The sequence below is a fragment of the Myiozetetes cayanensis genome, unplaced genomic scaffold (genome assembly GCF_022539395.1).
Source record: "Myiozetetes cayanensis isolate MyiCay16 unplaced genomic scaffold, myiCay2020 scf59, whole genome shotgun sequence".
Lineage (NCBI taxonomy): Eukaryota > Metazoa > Chordata > Aves > Passeriformes > Tyrannidae > Myiozetetes > Myiozetetes cayanensis.
This window is the reverse complement of record NW_026087842.1, coordinates 247934-263987: the sequence shown is the minus strand read 5'-3', so window position 1 is coordinate 263987 and position 16054 is coordinate 247934. Positions and strand designations below refer to the sequence as shown.

General features: G+C 57.6%; 1 protein-coding gene across 1 annotated transcript; it reads right to left on the bottom strand.

Annotated features, from left to right (window-relative positions):
• Positions 1 to 1087: 1087 nt before the first annotated feature.
• Positions 1088 to 9459, bottom strand: LOC126650240 (cysteine/serine-rich nuclear protein 2-like). Its single transcript, XM_050334797.1, is given in 5 exon segments — positions 1088 to 3762; positions 4830 to 5126; positions 5933 to 6141; positions 6144 to 6191; positions 9301 to 9459. Coding segments are annotated over 5 exon segments (1833 nt in total). The 5' UTR covers positions 9446 to 9459; the 3' UTR covers positions 1088 to 2628.
• Between the last annotated feature and the right edge of the window lie 6595 nt (positions 9460 to 16054).

The window sequence follows — 16054 nt, the reverse complement described above, 5'->3', positions numbered from 1 at the left end:
TCTTTGAATCCCCAAAATCCCCCTTGACCCCCTTAAAATTCCCCTAAACCCCCTGGAAAACCCCTCTGAACCCCCTTAAATCCCCCAAAATCCCTTTAAAATCCCCTCAGACCCCTGGAAAATCCCTTTGAAGTCCCTTAAATTCTCCCCAAAAAACCGCAACCCCCCCTGTCTGAACCCCCTTAAACCTCTAAAAAGCCCCTTTGAACCCCCTTAAACCCCAAAAACACACTAAAACCCCCATTTTGACCCCCCCAAACCCCTCTGAGACCCTAAAACCCACCTTTCAAACCCCCTGAAACCCCCTTGAACCCCCCCAAAAAACCACAGAAACCCTAAAAACTCCACTTTGAACCCCCTTAAAAACCCTTTAAGTCCCCCTAAACCCCCCAAAAACCACTAAAACCCTCATTTTGAACCCCCCCAAAACCCTCTTGAACCCCCCCAAACCCCCTCTGAAACCCTAACCCCCCCCCTTTGAAACACCTTAAACCCTCTTGAACCCCCCCAAAAAACCCTAAAACTCCTCCTTTGAACCCTCTGAAACTCCTAAAAAAGCCCCTTTGGACCCCCCCAAACCTGTTTTTAACCCCCCAGCCCCCCCTCAAGCCCCTTTCCTGGGAAGGAGACCCCAGCAGCACCGGGACCAGACCCCCAGCGGCCCAGGGACCCCAGCAGCATCAGGACCCCAGCCCCCAGCACCAGGGACCCCAGCACAGGGACCCCAGCAGCATCAGGAGACCCCCAGCAGCATCAGGACCCCAGCGCTGAACCCCCAGACTGGCGGGGGGAGTCAGACCCCAGTGTGGGAAAACTGCCGGGAAAGCCCGAGCTGAAACCCAAAATTCAGAGGAAAACGGGATTTGGGGGGGGATTTGGGGCCCTGCCCCCCCAGCTGGAGCCTGATCCCAGAATCCAGGAGTGTCCAGGGGAGCAACAGATCCCAGGATCCAGGAGCAGATCCCAGGATCCAGGGGCAGATCCCAGGAGTGTCCAGGGGGCAGATCCCAGGAGTGTCCAAGGAGCAGATCCCAGGAGTGTCAGGGCAGATCCCAGGATCGAGGAGATCCCAGGAGTGTCAGGGGCAGATCCCAGGATGCAGGAGGAGATCCCAGGAGTGTCCAGGGGGCAGATCCCAGGATCCAGGAGGAGATCCCAGGAGTGTCCAGGGGGCAGATCCCAGGATCCAGGAGGAGATCCCAGGAGTGTCCAGGGGGCAGATCCCAGGATCCAGGAGGAGATCCCAGGAGTGTCCAGGGGGCAGATCCCAGGATCCAGGAGGCAGATCCCAGGAGTGTCCAGGGGGCAGATCCCAGCCTGGGACGGGCTGGGGAACAGGCAGGGCCTCCCCCACATCCCGATTTTCCTCCACTCCCACCTGGGATTCCTCCTGGCCCAGCTTGAACTCCCCTGGCCAGGGCCAAAAAAGAGGGAAAAGCCCCAAAAATGAGGAGTTTCAGCCCAGGAAGCTCCAGAGCTCGGAGGGGTTTCCATCATTCCCGGTCCAAGGTGGGTCCAGAACTGGAATCCATCCCAGTGTGCCCAGTTCGCTGCCAGCGGAGACCTGGGGAGACCCCGAGGGGATTCCGGGGGTTCCCTGGGAATGGCACATCCATGGGCACACCTGGGCACACCTGAAGGGCTCCTGGGGCAGGGAAGGGGAGGGCAGCCAGGTGGGACCAGAGACCCAGGGGGTCCAGCTCAGGTGAGTTCTGCCTGGGGGGATCCAGGAGGCTCCAGCTCAGCTGGGATGGAGGATGGGAAGGGTCCAGGTGTCCCAGCCCAGGTGTGTCCCAGCTCAGGTGTGTCCTGGTGCACAGGTGTCTCTGCCAGGGGGGATCCAGGAGGCTCCAGCCCAGGTGGGATGGAGGATGGGAAGGGTCCAGGTGTCCCAGCCCAGGTGTGTCCCAGCTCAGGGGTCCAGCTCAGGTGTCCCAGCCCAGGTGGGAGGGATGATGGGAAGGATCCAGCAGGTCCAGCTCAGGTGTGTCCGGGTACAGGTGAGCTCTGCCAGGTGGGAGGGAGCTGCCCTAGGATCCAGGGGGCTCCAGTTCAGGTGTCCCAGCCCAGGTGGGATGGAGAATGGGAATGGCCCAGAAGGCTCCAGCTCAGGTGTGTCCCAGTCCAGGTGTCTCAGCCCAGGTAGGATGGAGGATGGGAAGGGTCCAGGTGTCCCAGCTCAGGTGCGTCCTGGTGCACAGGTGAGTTCTGCCAAGTGGGATCCAGGAGGCTCCAGCTCAGGTCTGTCCCAGCTCAGGTGGGATGGAGGATGGGAAGGGTCCAGGTGTCCCAGCTCAGATGTCTCTCCAGTTCAGGTGTCCCAGCCCAGGTGACTCTCCAGGTGTCCCAGCCCAGCTGTCTCTCCAGGTGTCCCAGCCCAGGTGTCTCTCCAGGTGTCCCAGCCCAGGTGTCTCCAGGTGTCCCAGCCCAGGTGTCTCTCCAGGTGAGCAGGGCCTGGAGCCCTGGCCCAGGTGGCCCCCCAGGGCGGAGCAGCCCCCCAGTCAGTCCCTCAGTCCATGGAATAAATAAGGAGGGGACGAGGCCGCTCAGACGGGCAGGGGGGGCAGCTCCAGGTGCTCCACCTGCTCCAGGTGCTCCGGGGGGCTTTGGGGAGCCCCCCCCTTGCTCTCAGCAGGGGGGGCAGATGGGACCCCCAGGTCCTCCCCGGGGGGGCTGCAGGTGGGGGCTGGGGGCTCCTCGGGGCCGTTCCCACCTTCCCCACCCACCTGGGGCTGCACCTGCCAGTGGGGCCCAGCGGGGACCTCGGCCAGGTGGGGCTGGGGGCACACGGGGGGGCTCCCCTGGGGACACACCTGGGAGTTCACCTGGGGACTCATCGGTGAGTCCACCTGGGGGCTCACCTGGGAACTCACTTGGGAGCCCACCTGTAAGCACACTTGGGGGCCCACCTGGGAGTTCACCTGGGGGCACACCAGTGAACTCATTTGGGGGCTCACTTGGGGACCCACCTGGGGGCACCCCTGTAAGCACACCTGGGAGCCCATCTCTGAACTCATTTGGGGACCCACCTGGGAGCACACCTCTGAACTCATTTGGGGGCTCACCTGGGGGGTCACCTGGGGGGTCACCTGTAAGCACACCTGGGAGCCCAGCTGTGAACTCATCTGGGAGCTCACCTGGGGATCCACCTGGGAGCTCACCTGGGGATCCACCTGGGGGCAAACCTGTAAGCACACCTGGGAGCTCACCTGTGAACTCACCTGGGAGCCCACCTGGGGGCACACCTGTAAGCACACCTGGGAGCCCACCTGTGAACTCACCTGAGGGCCCACCTGGGTGCCCACCTGCCGGCTGCTCGGGGGGGAAGCCCAGGACGGGCGATCCCGGCGGGAACGGAGAGGGGACGAGGCCGGGTGGGCACAGGGGGGGCTTCACCTGCCAGGCGGTGCCGTCCAGGTGCTCCCCCAGGACGCAGAGCCCGCCCCCCTCGCCCTCCTCGGCCTGGAGCCGGTCCAGCCGCTCGGCCGTCTGCAGGTGCAGCACCGCCCGCTCGTTCTCCGCCAGGTACTCCTGGAAGTCCTGAGTCTCGGGGGGGGCCCAGGCGGGGCCGGGGGCTGCTCCATCGCCCCCCTCCCGCTGCTCCTGCTCGTCGTCGCGGCCCCCCCTGCGGCCCTGCAGCTGCAGCTTCATCAGCGTGTGCAGGAAGTGCGTGCGCACCCGCAGGGGGTTGAACTCGATCCGGCCCCACGCGTTCCCACAGCCCTCCCGCGAGCAGCCGCACGGGAACGACGTGCGGTCCACCTGGGGAGAGGAGGGGAGGGGTGGGATCCACCTGGGACAGGGAGGGGATCCACCTGGGAAAGGGAGGGATCCACCTGGGAAAGGGAGGGGATCCACCTGGGTCAGGGAGGGGATCCACCTGGGACAGGGAGGGGATCCACCTGGGACAGGGAGGGGATCCACCTGGGACAGGGACAGGGATGGATGGGATGGGATGGCATCCACCTGGGAAAGGGACAGGGTTAGGATCCACCTGGGGTACAGGGATAGGTGGGATAGGATGGGGTCAACCCAGAACAGGGCTGGGATCCACCCGGGACAGGGACAGGGCTGAGATCCACCTGCAGGAGGGACAGGGCTGGGATGGGATCCACCCAGGAAAGGACAGGGACAGGGCTGGGCTGGGGTCACACGGGATCCCAAAGGATCACCCCCAGGGGATCCCAGAGCTCAAATCCCAGGGAGGGACACGATGGACAAACAATGACCCCACAACGGACACAAAGTTGGGCACAGCAGGGACACAGAGACAGCACAGACGTGGACATGGAAGGGTGGTGGACAAGGACACATGGGGACAGGGACACACAGGGACAGGGAGACGGATGTGCCACGGGCAGGGACATAAACCCGTAATGGACCCGAAGCTGGACACAGCAGGGAGAGGGACACAGCAGGGACAGGGACACAGCAGGGACAGGGACACAGCAGGGACAGGGACACAGCAGGGACAGGGACGCAGCAGGGACAGGGACGCAGCAAGGACAGGGACACAGCAGGGACAGGGACACAGCAGGGACAGGGACGCAGCAAGGACAGGGACGCAGCAGGGACAGGGACGCAGCAGGGACAGGGACGCAGCAGGGATAGAGACACAGCAGGGACAGGGACACAGCAGGACAGGGACACAGCAGGGCCTCCCTCAAGGAGCACGGACACAGCGGGTGTGGCAGCCCCAGCTGACCCCAAATGGCCCTGGTGACCCTTTCCCAGCTCCCCTCTGCCCCCCACCTGGCCCTGGTTGCCTCACCCTGCCCTGTGCCGTCTCACCTGTCCCTGGTTGCCCCGCCCTCCCCCCGTGCCCTCACCTGGCACTGGATGCCGGCCTGGCTGCAGGCGCAGGTGCGTGGCTCGCAGGTGAGGCGGCAGAGGCAGCCGCACTGCTCTCGGGACAGGCGCAGGGCCCGCAGCTCCTGGCGCTCCTCGGCGTCGATGCGGCGCACGCCCGAGGCGCGGAGCAGCGCCCGGCGCCGCTTGGTGGGCAGCGGCTGCAGGTAGAAATAATCGCCCACCTCCACCTGCCCCGCGTCCAGCTCGTCCTCAGACACGTCCGCCAAGGTGAGCCCCGCGGCCTCGGCCGACGGCACCGCCCCGTTCTGCGTCAGCTGGGGGCACAGGGGGGGCACCTGAGCAGGTGTGGCACAGCCAAGGACACCTGTGCAGGTGTGGCACAGCCAGGGACACCTGTGCAGGTGTGGTCACACAGGGGGCACCTGAGCAGGTGTGGCACAGCCAGGGGGCACCCAGGGACACCTGAGTAGGTTTGTCACACCCAGGGACACCTGTGTAGGTGTGTGTCACACCCAGGGCACCTGAGCAGGTGTGTTTTCCACCCGGGGGTCACCTGAGCAGATGTCCATCCCTCCCACCTGGACTTCCCCCAACACCTGTGCAGGTGTGTGTGTCCCCCCCACCGGGCTCCTGGGCCCACCCCACACTGGGCTTGTCCCCTCAAACCCCATCCAGGTGTTTCCCACCTGGATTCCTCCCCAGTACCCGTCACCCCCAAACCCCACCCAGCTGTTTCCTCCTGGTCAGCCCCAGGTGTCCCTCAGGGCTTCCCACCTGGACTGTCCCACAACCTGCCCCTCCCCAGACCCGTCCAGGTGTTCCCCCTTGAAGGTGTTTCCCCACCTCCCCCTCCCCAGGTGCTTACCCTCCAAAGTGTTTCCTCCCGCCCATGGTGTCCTCCCCCAAGGTGTTCCCCCCCCAAGGTGTTTCCCCTCCAGGTATTTCCCCCTACCCAGGTGTTTCCCCCTTCAGGTGTTCCCCTCCTCTAGTGCTTCCCCCCTCCCCAGTGCTTCTCCCACAGGTGATCCCCCCCCACAGGTATTTCCCCCCACCCAGGTGTTATTCCCTCCAGGTATTCCCCCCTCAGGTGTCCCCCCCCAGAGGTGTCCCCCCCACTCACCTCCCTCCTCCTGGCGCGCAGCTTCTCCCTGCGCAGGTGCTGGCGCAGGTGCTGCCGGTGGCTCACCTGGCGCAGGTGTGCGAACTGGCTGAGGCTGTACCTGCGGGCGCGGTGGTGCCGGGGGGCCATGCCCAGGGAGCTGCCGCCCGCGCTGGGCACGCAGGTGAAGCCCTGGCGGCGCGCAAAGTAGTACACGGTGACCTGGGCAAGCGCACCCGCTTCCCGGGGCGGCTGCGGGAGCGCCGCAGGATGGACGGGGCTGGGGGGACACCAGGGACAATGTCACCACGGGGACAGGGACACTGTCACCATGGGGACACTGTCACCATGGGGACACAGGGACAATGTCACCATGGGGACACAGGGACAATGTCACCACGGGGACAAGGGACAATGTCACACCCGCTTCCCGGGGCGGCTGCGGGAGCGCCGCAGGATGGACGGGGCTGGGGGACAGCAGGGACACTGTCACCATGGGGACAGGGACAATGTCACCACAGGGACAATGTCAGCACACAGGGACACTGTCACAACCGCTTCCCGGGGCGGCTGCGGGAACGGTGCAGGATGGACGGGGCTGGGGGGACACCAGGGACACTGTCACCATGGGGACACCAGGGACACTGTCACCATGGGGACACTGTCACCATGGGGACACCAGGGACAGGGACAATGTCACCATGGGGACAGGGACAATGTCACCACAGGGACACTGTCACCATGGGGACACCAGGGACACTGTCACCATGGGGACACCACAGGGACAATGTCACCATGGGGACACCAGGGACACTGTCACACCCGCTTCCCGGGGTGGCTGCGGGAGCGCCGCAGGATGGACGGGGCTGCGGGGACACCAGGGACAATGTCACCACGGGGACACCAGGGACAGGGACACTGTCACCATGGGGACACCAGGGACACTGTCACCATGGGGACACCAGGGACAGGGACACTGTCACCATGGGGACAGGGACAAGGTCACCACAGGGACAATGTCAGCGGACACTGGGGACACTGTCACAGCCGCTTCCTGGGGCGGCTGCGGGAACGGCGCAGGATGGACGGGGCTGGGGGGACAGGGACAGTCACCATGGGGACACCGGGGACAGCAGGGACACTGTCACCACACAGGGGACACCAAGGACACTGTCACCATGGGGACACCAGGGACAATGTCACACCCGCTTCCCGGGGCGGCTGCGGGAGCGCCGCAGGATGGACGGGGCTGCGGGGACACCAGGGACAATGTCATCACACAGGGGACACCAGGGACAGTGTCACGCCCGCTTCCTGGGGTGGCTCCGGGAACAGTGCAGGATGGACGGGGCTGTGGGGACAGGGACAATGTCACCACACGGTGACCTGGGCGAAGTGAACACGCTTCCTGGGGTGGCACCGGGAACGGTGCAGGATGGACGGGGCTGGGGGGACAGGGACAATGTCAGCACACAGGGGACACCAGGAACAGTGTCATGCCCGCTTCCTGGGGCGGCTGCAGGAGCGGCGCAGGATGGACGGGGCTGTGGGGACAGGGACAATGTCAGCACACAGGGGACACCAGGGACAATGTCACATCCGCTTCCCGGGGTGGCACCGGGAGCGCTGCAGGATGGACGGGGCTGGGGGGACACCGAGGACAATGTCACCACACAGGGACACCGGGGGACAGGGACAACATCACCACACATGGACAGCGGGGTCACAACAGGGACAGTGTCACTACATGGGGGACAGCAGGGTCACCACAGGGACAGTGGGGTCACCATGGGGACAATGTCACTACACAGGGGAGACAGGGGGGTGTCACCACACGGGACAGGGGTTGTCACCACGGAGGGAGGTTACAGGGGGGGTCACCACAGGGGGCAATGTCACCACATAGGGGGGACAGGGGGTGCCACCACAGCACCCCAAAAATCAAAAAAAATTCCTCAAAAATCCCCCAAATGCCCAAAGAATGTGGTAAAAACCACAAATTAAAACAAAATTCCCAAATTCCAAATTCTCCACAAATTACAAAAAATCCTCAATGTCCCCAAAATTCCAAAAATTCACCAAAAAACCTCCTCCAATAATTCACTGAAAACAAAAAACCTCCCAAAACTTCTCCAAAGTCAAAGATTTCCGCAAATGCCCCAAATCTCAAAAAAATTCCACTAAACAAACAAAAAAACCTCTAAAATTTCCCCCAAATCTCCCAAAACTTAAAAAACCAAAATTCCCAAACATTCCCTAAAACTCCACCAAAAAAACCCCAAATCTCCCCCCAAAATCCCAAAATGCTGCAAAATAATTACAAGAAATTCATAAAGTGCCCCAAAATTCCCTCCCCCCAAAATCCCCACCATGACCTGAACATGCTGGAATTGCCCCAAAATCATTACAAATTGCCCCAAAATCCCACAAATTCTAAAAAAAACCACAAAAGCCAGAAAACCCCACCAAAATCTAAAGGAAATCCCTACCCCCCAAAAAAAAGAAAATTTAAAAAATTTAAAAATTAAATAAAATTTTAAAAATCCCTAAAAAATCCCTGAAAAATTACTGGAAAATTCCTGAAAAATTCCTGAAAAACTCCCGAAAATTTCCCCCAACATTCAAAAAAATTTCAAAAGAATTTTAAAAATTCAAAAGAAATTCAAAAAAATCCTCCAAAATTAAAAAAAATTCCTAAAACGTGCCTAAGAACTTCCTAAGAAATTCCTAAGAAATGCCTAAGAAAATTCCTAAAATATTCCCCAAAAAGTCCTAAAAATGTCCCAAAAATATTCCTAAAAAATTCCCAAAAATATTCCTAAAAGATTCCCGAAAAATTCCTAAAAATTTCCCCAAAAATTCTTTTAAAGTGCCTAACAACCGCCTAAAAAATCGCTAAGAAATTCCAAAGAAATTCCTAAAAAAAATGCTTAAAAAGTCCCCAATAATTTCCAGAAAATTCCTAAAGAACTTCTAAAAAAATGCCTAAAAAATCCCCAAAATTCCTGGAAAATTCCTAAAAATTCACAAAAAACTGCCTGAAAAATCCCTATAACCTTGCTAAGAAATTCCTCAGAAATGCCTCAAAACTGCCAAAAAACACCCCAAAAAAGCCAAAAAATTCCCCCAAAATTCTCCAAAAACTCCCCAAAAACTCCCCAAAAACTCCCCAGCAGTACCTTAAAAATCACTATGAAATTCCTCAGAAATGCCTAAAAAATGCCTTAAAATTTCCCCAAAAAACCCCAAAAATTCCCAAAAAAACCCCCAAAATTCCCCAAAAAAAAACAAAAATTCCCCAAAAAAACCCCAAAAATTCCCCCAAAAAACCCAAAAAATCCCCCAAATCCCCAAGACTCCCCCAAATCCCCGTCCCCCTCAGCACTCACGGCCGGCGCTGGCGGAGCCGCCGCTGTCGCAGCTGTCGCCGCTGTCGCTCGTGGCCATCTCGTCGTCCGACGGCGACCCCGCCGATCCCGAGGATCCCAAAGATCCCGCCGCTCCTGCCGCTCCCTCATCCCGCAGCGTGGCCATGGGGGGCGCATGGAGAGCCCTGCGGACAGCGAGGAATCCCCCGATGGAATTCCCGATGGAATTCCCGGCACTTCCACCCTCTGATCCCACAGAAACCCCCAGAGCCAGCCCGGGAGGGATGGCCATGGAGATAACGGTGATTGGCGTTATCCCGGAATTTTGGGAATGCTCCAACCCCCCCACTCCATCCCAACCTTTCCCTTCCGGGATGGAATTCACCCAAACCCAAAGGAAATCCCCATTTTTTAAGGAAAGGTTTCACCCCTGGAATAACCTGATCCCTCCCTGCAATTCCCCAAAGTTTGGGAAAGCCTTGGGATGCTCCAGGAATTCCCAGTGTGGGATTAGGGAGGAGCCCCTCTGGGATTTTCCTGCCTACCCATCCCCTTGATCCCCAAAGGCTCCAAAAATCCCCGACATCCAATGGGAATATCTGGGATTTTGGGGAAGCTTCAGGTTGGGCCAAGGGATTTTGGGAGTGGATTCCCATTGGGAAACTCCCAGGAAGGATTTGGAATCCCTCTTGGATACACCTGGATCCAGCGGGATTGGGGGCAGGAGGCACTGATGGATCCAGATCCATCTGGAAGGGAAGGTTGGGGCCCTTCTCCCAAACATGGCAGGATGGGAATTCCCAGCTCACAGATTCAGGGTAAAATCCAGCCTTTTTTGGGTTTTTTTCTGGGAAGGGAAGTGCTGAATCCTGGGGGGAAAAGCAGGAAGGAAGGAGCTGATCCTGATCCCAATCCCAATCCCAGTGGGATTTTTGGAAGCCATCACAGAACCCAGAGAGCTGGAAAACTGGAATGCTCATCCCGATTTCCAAGAACGGCTGGAAATAAAAGGGTTCACTGCTCCAGAATTCTGGGGGTTTGCACTCACCTGGAGCAGGTGGGATGGGGATTAATCCTGGAAAACAACGGGAATTCTCCGGTTCCCACGGCCCCTCCCTCAGCGTTTGACTCCATTTTTCCTCCCTCATCCCAAATTCCCTCCAGCTTGGAACTGGGAAACCCCCTGGAAACCTGGGATTGGCAGATTTTATGGTTTCCCCCCGTTCTGACTCTCCCAGGAGCTTTTTTATCCCGGGAAAAGGAGGAGTTGGGATAACCTGGGCCTTTCTCGGGAGGGTGGGAAGGGCAGTCCCATCCCGGTGGATCCAAGGGGAGGATCCAGGTTTCATGGATTTTGTCAGGTGGGGGGATCCCCCCGTGGCTCCATCCTTACTTTTCCATGGAAAGGTGTTTTTAGGGGATATTGGGAGGATTTGGGGGTTCTGGAAGAGGGGGAGTGGAATTTTCTGCCTCCGCTCCCCCTGGGATTGGGATCAGGATCAGCTCCTTCCTTCCTGCTTTTCTCCCCCTTTCCCCCCAGGATTCAGCACTTCCCTTCCAAAAAAAAAAACCCAAAAAAGGTGGATTTCACCCTGAATCCATGGGTTGGGAATTCCCATCCTACCCTTTTTGGGAGAAGGGTCCTGGCCCAGGTTTGGGGGGGCAGCAGGAGCCCATCCTGGGGGGTCCCCCCTGTCCTGCTCCTCCTGATGGTCCGGGAGGGTCCCCCGTGTTCCCCCCCATCCCCCAGGTCCCCCTGGGAGCCCCTGGAATCATCCCGGGCTGGGGGGAGCCCCTGGAGAGGGGGACCTGCCCAAATCATCCCCTCCCCCCACACATTTGGGGTCATCTGAGTGGGCCCCTCCCCCCTCCAGGTGTGTCCCCCCATCATCATCATCATCATCATCATCATCCCCACCCCAAAGAGGCCCCTGTGCTCCCCCTCCACAGGGACAGCTGTAAGGCCACACCCCACCACATCCCCTATAGCCCCCCCACAAGTCCTATAGGCCCCATCCCCTATAGCCCCCCCTCAGCTATAAGACCACCCCCTACAGCCCCTCCAGCTGCAAGATCCTTCCCTGCAGCTGCAACGCCCCCATAGCCACTACAGAGCCCCCCATAGCCACTATAGAGCTCCCCAGAGCCCCTATAGAGCCCCCAGAGCCACTATAGAGCTCCCAGGCCTATAGAGCCCCCAGAGCCACTATAGAGCCCCCCAGAGCCACTATAGAGCTCCCCAGAGCCACTATAGAGCCCCCCAGAGCCACTATAGAGCCCCCCAGAGCCACTATAGAGCCCCCCATAGCCACTATAGAGCCCCCCCAGCTCTTACAGCCACCCCCCAGCCATAAACCAACCCCAGAGCCCCCCCAGATATAAAATCCTCCCATCCCCTACAGCCCCCCAGGACCCTCTGTAGCCCTCCCCAGCTATAACATCATCCCCTACAGCTGCAAGGCCCACCCATCCCCTCCATACCTCGCCCCATATCCTCTACAGCCCCCCATATCCCCTACAGCCCCCACAGCTGTAGGGTGCCCCCCCCCAATGATCCCCCATCCCCTATAGCCCCCATACCCTACAGCCCCCAATGTCCCCTATAGCCCCCTCACCTCTTACAGCTGCTCCCCCTGCTCTCGGATCTGCTCTGAGCTCTTCCCATCCCCTACAGCTCCCCTATACCCCCATACCCTCTATAGCCTCCAGTGTCCCCTACAGCCCCCAACGTCCTCTATAGCCCCCATCTCTAAGAGCCCCCCATTTGTCCCAGCTGCAGGGACCCACACCCTGTATAGACCCAGTGTCCCCCATAGCCCCCCACTCCTCCCAGCCGGAAGGCCCCGCACCCTCCACAGGCCCTATATAGCCCCTATAGGCCCTCGTGTCCCCCACAGCCCCCTCCCCCAAACGGGCGGCGGCCCCGCGGCCTGCCCGCCCCTCCCCGGTGTGCCCTGCACTCACCGGTGCCCGGGGGTTTGGGGGTCTGTGGGGTGTTTTTGGCGGGTCCCGGCCCTGAGGGGGGCGGTTTTGGGGGGGCGGGGCCGCTCCGGCCCCACCGCGCGCTCCGACAACAATGGGGCCGCGGCCGCTGCGCCCGCGCCTTTATAGCCGGCCGGGCTCACGTGACCGGCACCGCCCCGCCCCGCGGCACCACGGGAAACGGAGTCCCGCGGGGGAGGGGCCGAGGGGCACCATGGGAAATGAAGTCCGGAAGGGAGGCGGGATATGGGGGATCTATAGGGGATCTATGGGGGATCTGTGGGGATCTATAGGGGATCTATGGGGGATCTATAGGGGATCTGTGGGGGATCTATAGGGGATCTATGGGGGATCTGTAGGGGATCTATAGGGGATCTATGGGGGATCTATAGGGGATCTGTGGGGGATCTATAGGGGATCTATGGGGGATCTATAGGGGATCTGTGGGGGATCTATAGGGGATCTATGGGGGATCTGTAGGGGATCTATAGGGGATCTATGGGGGATCTGTGGGGGATCTATGGGGGCTATGGGGCTATGGGGATCTATGGGGCTATGGGGGCTATGGGGATCTATAGGGATCTGTGGGGCTATGGGGATCTATAGGGGATCTGTGGGGCTATGGGGCTATGGGGGATCTATGGGGATCTATGGGGATTTATGGGGCTATGGGGCTGTGGGGCTATGGGGATCTATGGGGATCTATGGGGCTATGGGGGATCTATGGGGGATCTATGGGGGATGTATAGGGGATCTATAGGGGATCTATAGGGGATCTATGGGGGCTATGGGGGATCTATAGGGGATCTGTGGGGGATCTATGGGGGCTATGGGGCTATGGGGGATCTATGGGGGATCTATGGGGGATATAGGGGATCTATAGGGGATCTATAGGAGATCTATAGGAGATCTATGGGGGATCTATGGGGGATCTGTAGGGGATCTGTGGGGGATCTGTGGGGGATCAGGCAATGCTTTGGGTGGGAAGGGACTTTAAAGCCTGTCCTGTCTCCCCCCGTGCTGTGGGCAGGGACCCCTCCCGCTATCCCAGGAGGCTCCAACCCGGCCTTGGACACTCCCAGGGATCCGGGGCAGCCTCAGCTGCTCTGGGAAACCCACTGGGGGTCTCTGGGCTGGGTCATGGCCAGCCCCTCCCCCTGCAGCCCCTCCAGGGGTGTCACCTGCTGAGGGTCCCTCGACCCCTCTGTCCGTGCCATCAATGCAGATTTTAAATCCCACTGGTCCCAGTTTGGACCCTGAGGGCCCCACTGGTCACTGGTGTCCAATATTGCAGGTGAGGCCCCAAAATCCACCACTTCCCCCTCGCTGAATTTCCCTCCAAAACCCCTTCAGCCCTTCCCAATCCCTTCTCAAAATCTCCTCCAATCCCAAGAAATCTTAAAAAGCACCCCCAAATAAAAAAAAAAAGAATCCCCCAAATCCCCCTCTGAAATCCTCCCAAATCCCCCCTTAAATCTCCCCCCAAAAAAAATCCCTTCAAATCAAAAAGTCACCCAAAAATCCTGCCAAAAAGTGCCCCCAAATGCCCCCAAAATCTCCCCTAAAAATCCCCCCAAATCCACAAAAATCCACCCCAAAAATCCTAAAAAAAAAAAAAAAAAAATCACCCCAAAATGCCTCCAGATCCCTCAAAATCCTCTAGAAATCCCCCCCAAATCCCCCAAAGTTTAACTGGGAATGACCCAGTTAAATTAACTTCAATATGACCCCAAATTTCCATGGAATAAGCCCCATTTAATGTTCCTGTATCCCAAATTCAATCAGGAATTACCCCAGAACTCCACCCTCGTGGAACAAAACCCCATTTAATGGTCCCCAATCGACCCCAAGCCCCCAAAGTGTCCCTGGGGGTCCCTCAAGGCTCCAGAGCAGGTGGAGGATCCCAGAGTCACAATCCGGTACCCTCGGGATTCTCCCGACATTCCCGAGGCTTCTGGAAGCTCCAGAGGTTGGAATTTGGGATGGGATATGCGAACACCCTAACAGCAAAAAATCCCCCCAAAAAAATCCAAAAAAATCCCCCAAAAAATCCTCCAAAACCCCTTCCGACCCCTCTCCCCCATCCCTCCTCAAAATCCCAAAAAATCCCCCCAAAAAAATCCTGCAAATCCCCCCCTAATCCCCCCAAATCCCCCAAAAAATCCTTCAAAAGCCCTTCGACCCCTCCCCCAATCCCTCCTCAAAATCCCCAAAAATCCAAAAAAAATCCCAAAAAATCCTAAAAAATCCCCCCAAGTCCCTCCAAAAAATCCTGCAAATCCTCCCCCAATCCTCCCAAATCCCCAAAAATCCCCCATAAAATCCCCCCAAAAAATCCTCCAAAACTCTTTCTGACCCCTCCCCCCAATCCCTCCTCAAAATCCAAAAAAATCCCCAAAAAATCCTAAAAAATCCCCCCAAAAAAATCCTGCAAATCCCCCAAATCCCCCTGAAATCCCCCACAAAATCCCCAAAAAAATCCTCCAAAAGCCCTTCTGACCCCTCCCCCTAATCCTTCCTCAAAATCTCCCAAAAAATCCTAAAAAATCCCTCCAAATCCCAAAAAATCCTGCAAATCCCCCCAATCTTCCCAAATCCCCTAAAATCCCCCTGGAATTCCCCACAAATAATCCTCCAAAACCCCTTCGACCCCTCCCCCCAATCCCTCCTCAAAATCCCCAAAAATCCCAAAAAATCCTAAAAAATCCACCACAAAATCCCCAAAAAAATCCTTCAAAAGCCCTTCAACCCCTCCCCCAATCCCTCCTCAAAATAAAAAAAAATCCTACAAAATCCTAAAAAATCCCCCCAAAAAATCCCGCAAATTCCCCGCCAATCTTCCCAAATCCCCCAAAATCCCCCCAAAAAATCCTCCAAAACCCCTTCAACCCCTCTCCCTAATCCTTCCTCAAAATCCCCAAAAATCCCAAAAAATCCAAAAAAATCCTAAAAAATCCCCCCAAATCCCAAAAAAAATCCCGCAAATCCTCCCAATCTTCCCAAATCCCCCAAAATCCCCACAAAATCCCCCAAAAAATCCTCCAAAAGCCCTTCAACCCCTCCCCCAATCCCTCCTCAAAATAAAAAAAAATCCCAAAAAATCCCCCCAAATCCCCCCCAAAAAATCCTGCAAATTCCCCCCAATTCTCCCAAATCCCCAAAAATCCCCCCAAAAAATCCTCCAAAACCCCTTTGACCCCTCCCCCTGATCCCTCTTCAAAATCCCAAAAAATCCCAAAAAAATCCTAAAAAATCCCTCAAAAAATCCTGCAAATCCAGCCCAAATCCTCCCAACTCTCCTAAAATCCCCCCAAAATCCCCAAAAAAATCCTCCAAAAGCCCTTTGACCCCTCTCCCCAATCCCTCCTCAAAATCCAGCAAAAAATCCCAAAAATCCAAAAAAATCCCCCACAAAATCCCCCACAAAATCCCCCAAAACCCCTTTGACCCCTCTCCCCAATCCCTCCTCAAAATCAAAAAAAATCCTAAAAAATCCCCAAAAAAAATCCCGCAAATCCCGCCAATCTTCCCAAATCCCCCAAAATCCCCCCAAAAAATCCTCCAAAACCCCTTCGACCCCTCTGCCTAATCCTTCCTCAAAATCCCCAAAAATCCCAAAAAATCCAAAAAAATCCTAAAAAATCCCCCTAAATCCCAAAAAAAATCCCGCAAATCCTCCCAATCTTCCCAAATCCCCCAAAATCCCCTAAAAACCTCCCGAAATCCCCCCCAGTCCCATAAAATCGGATCAGGAACGACGCCAGAGCTCCCCCCGTGTGGAATAAAACCCCAT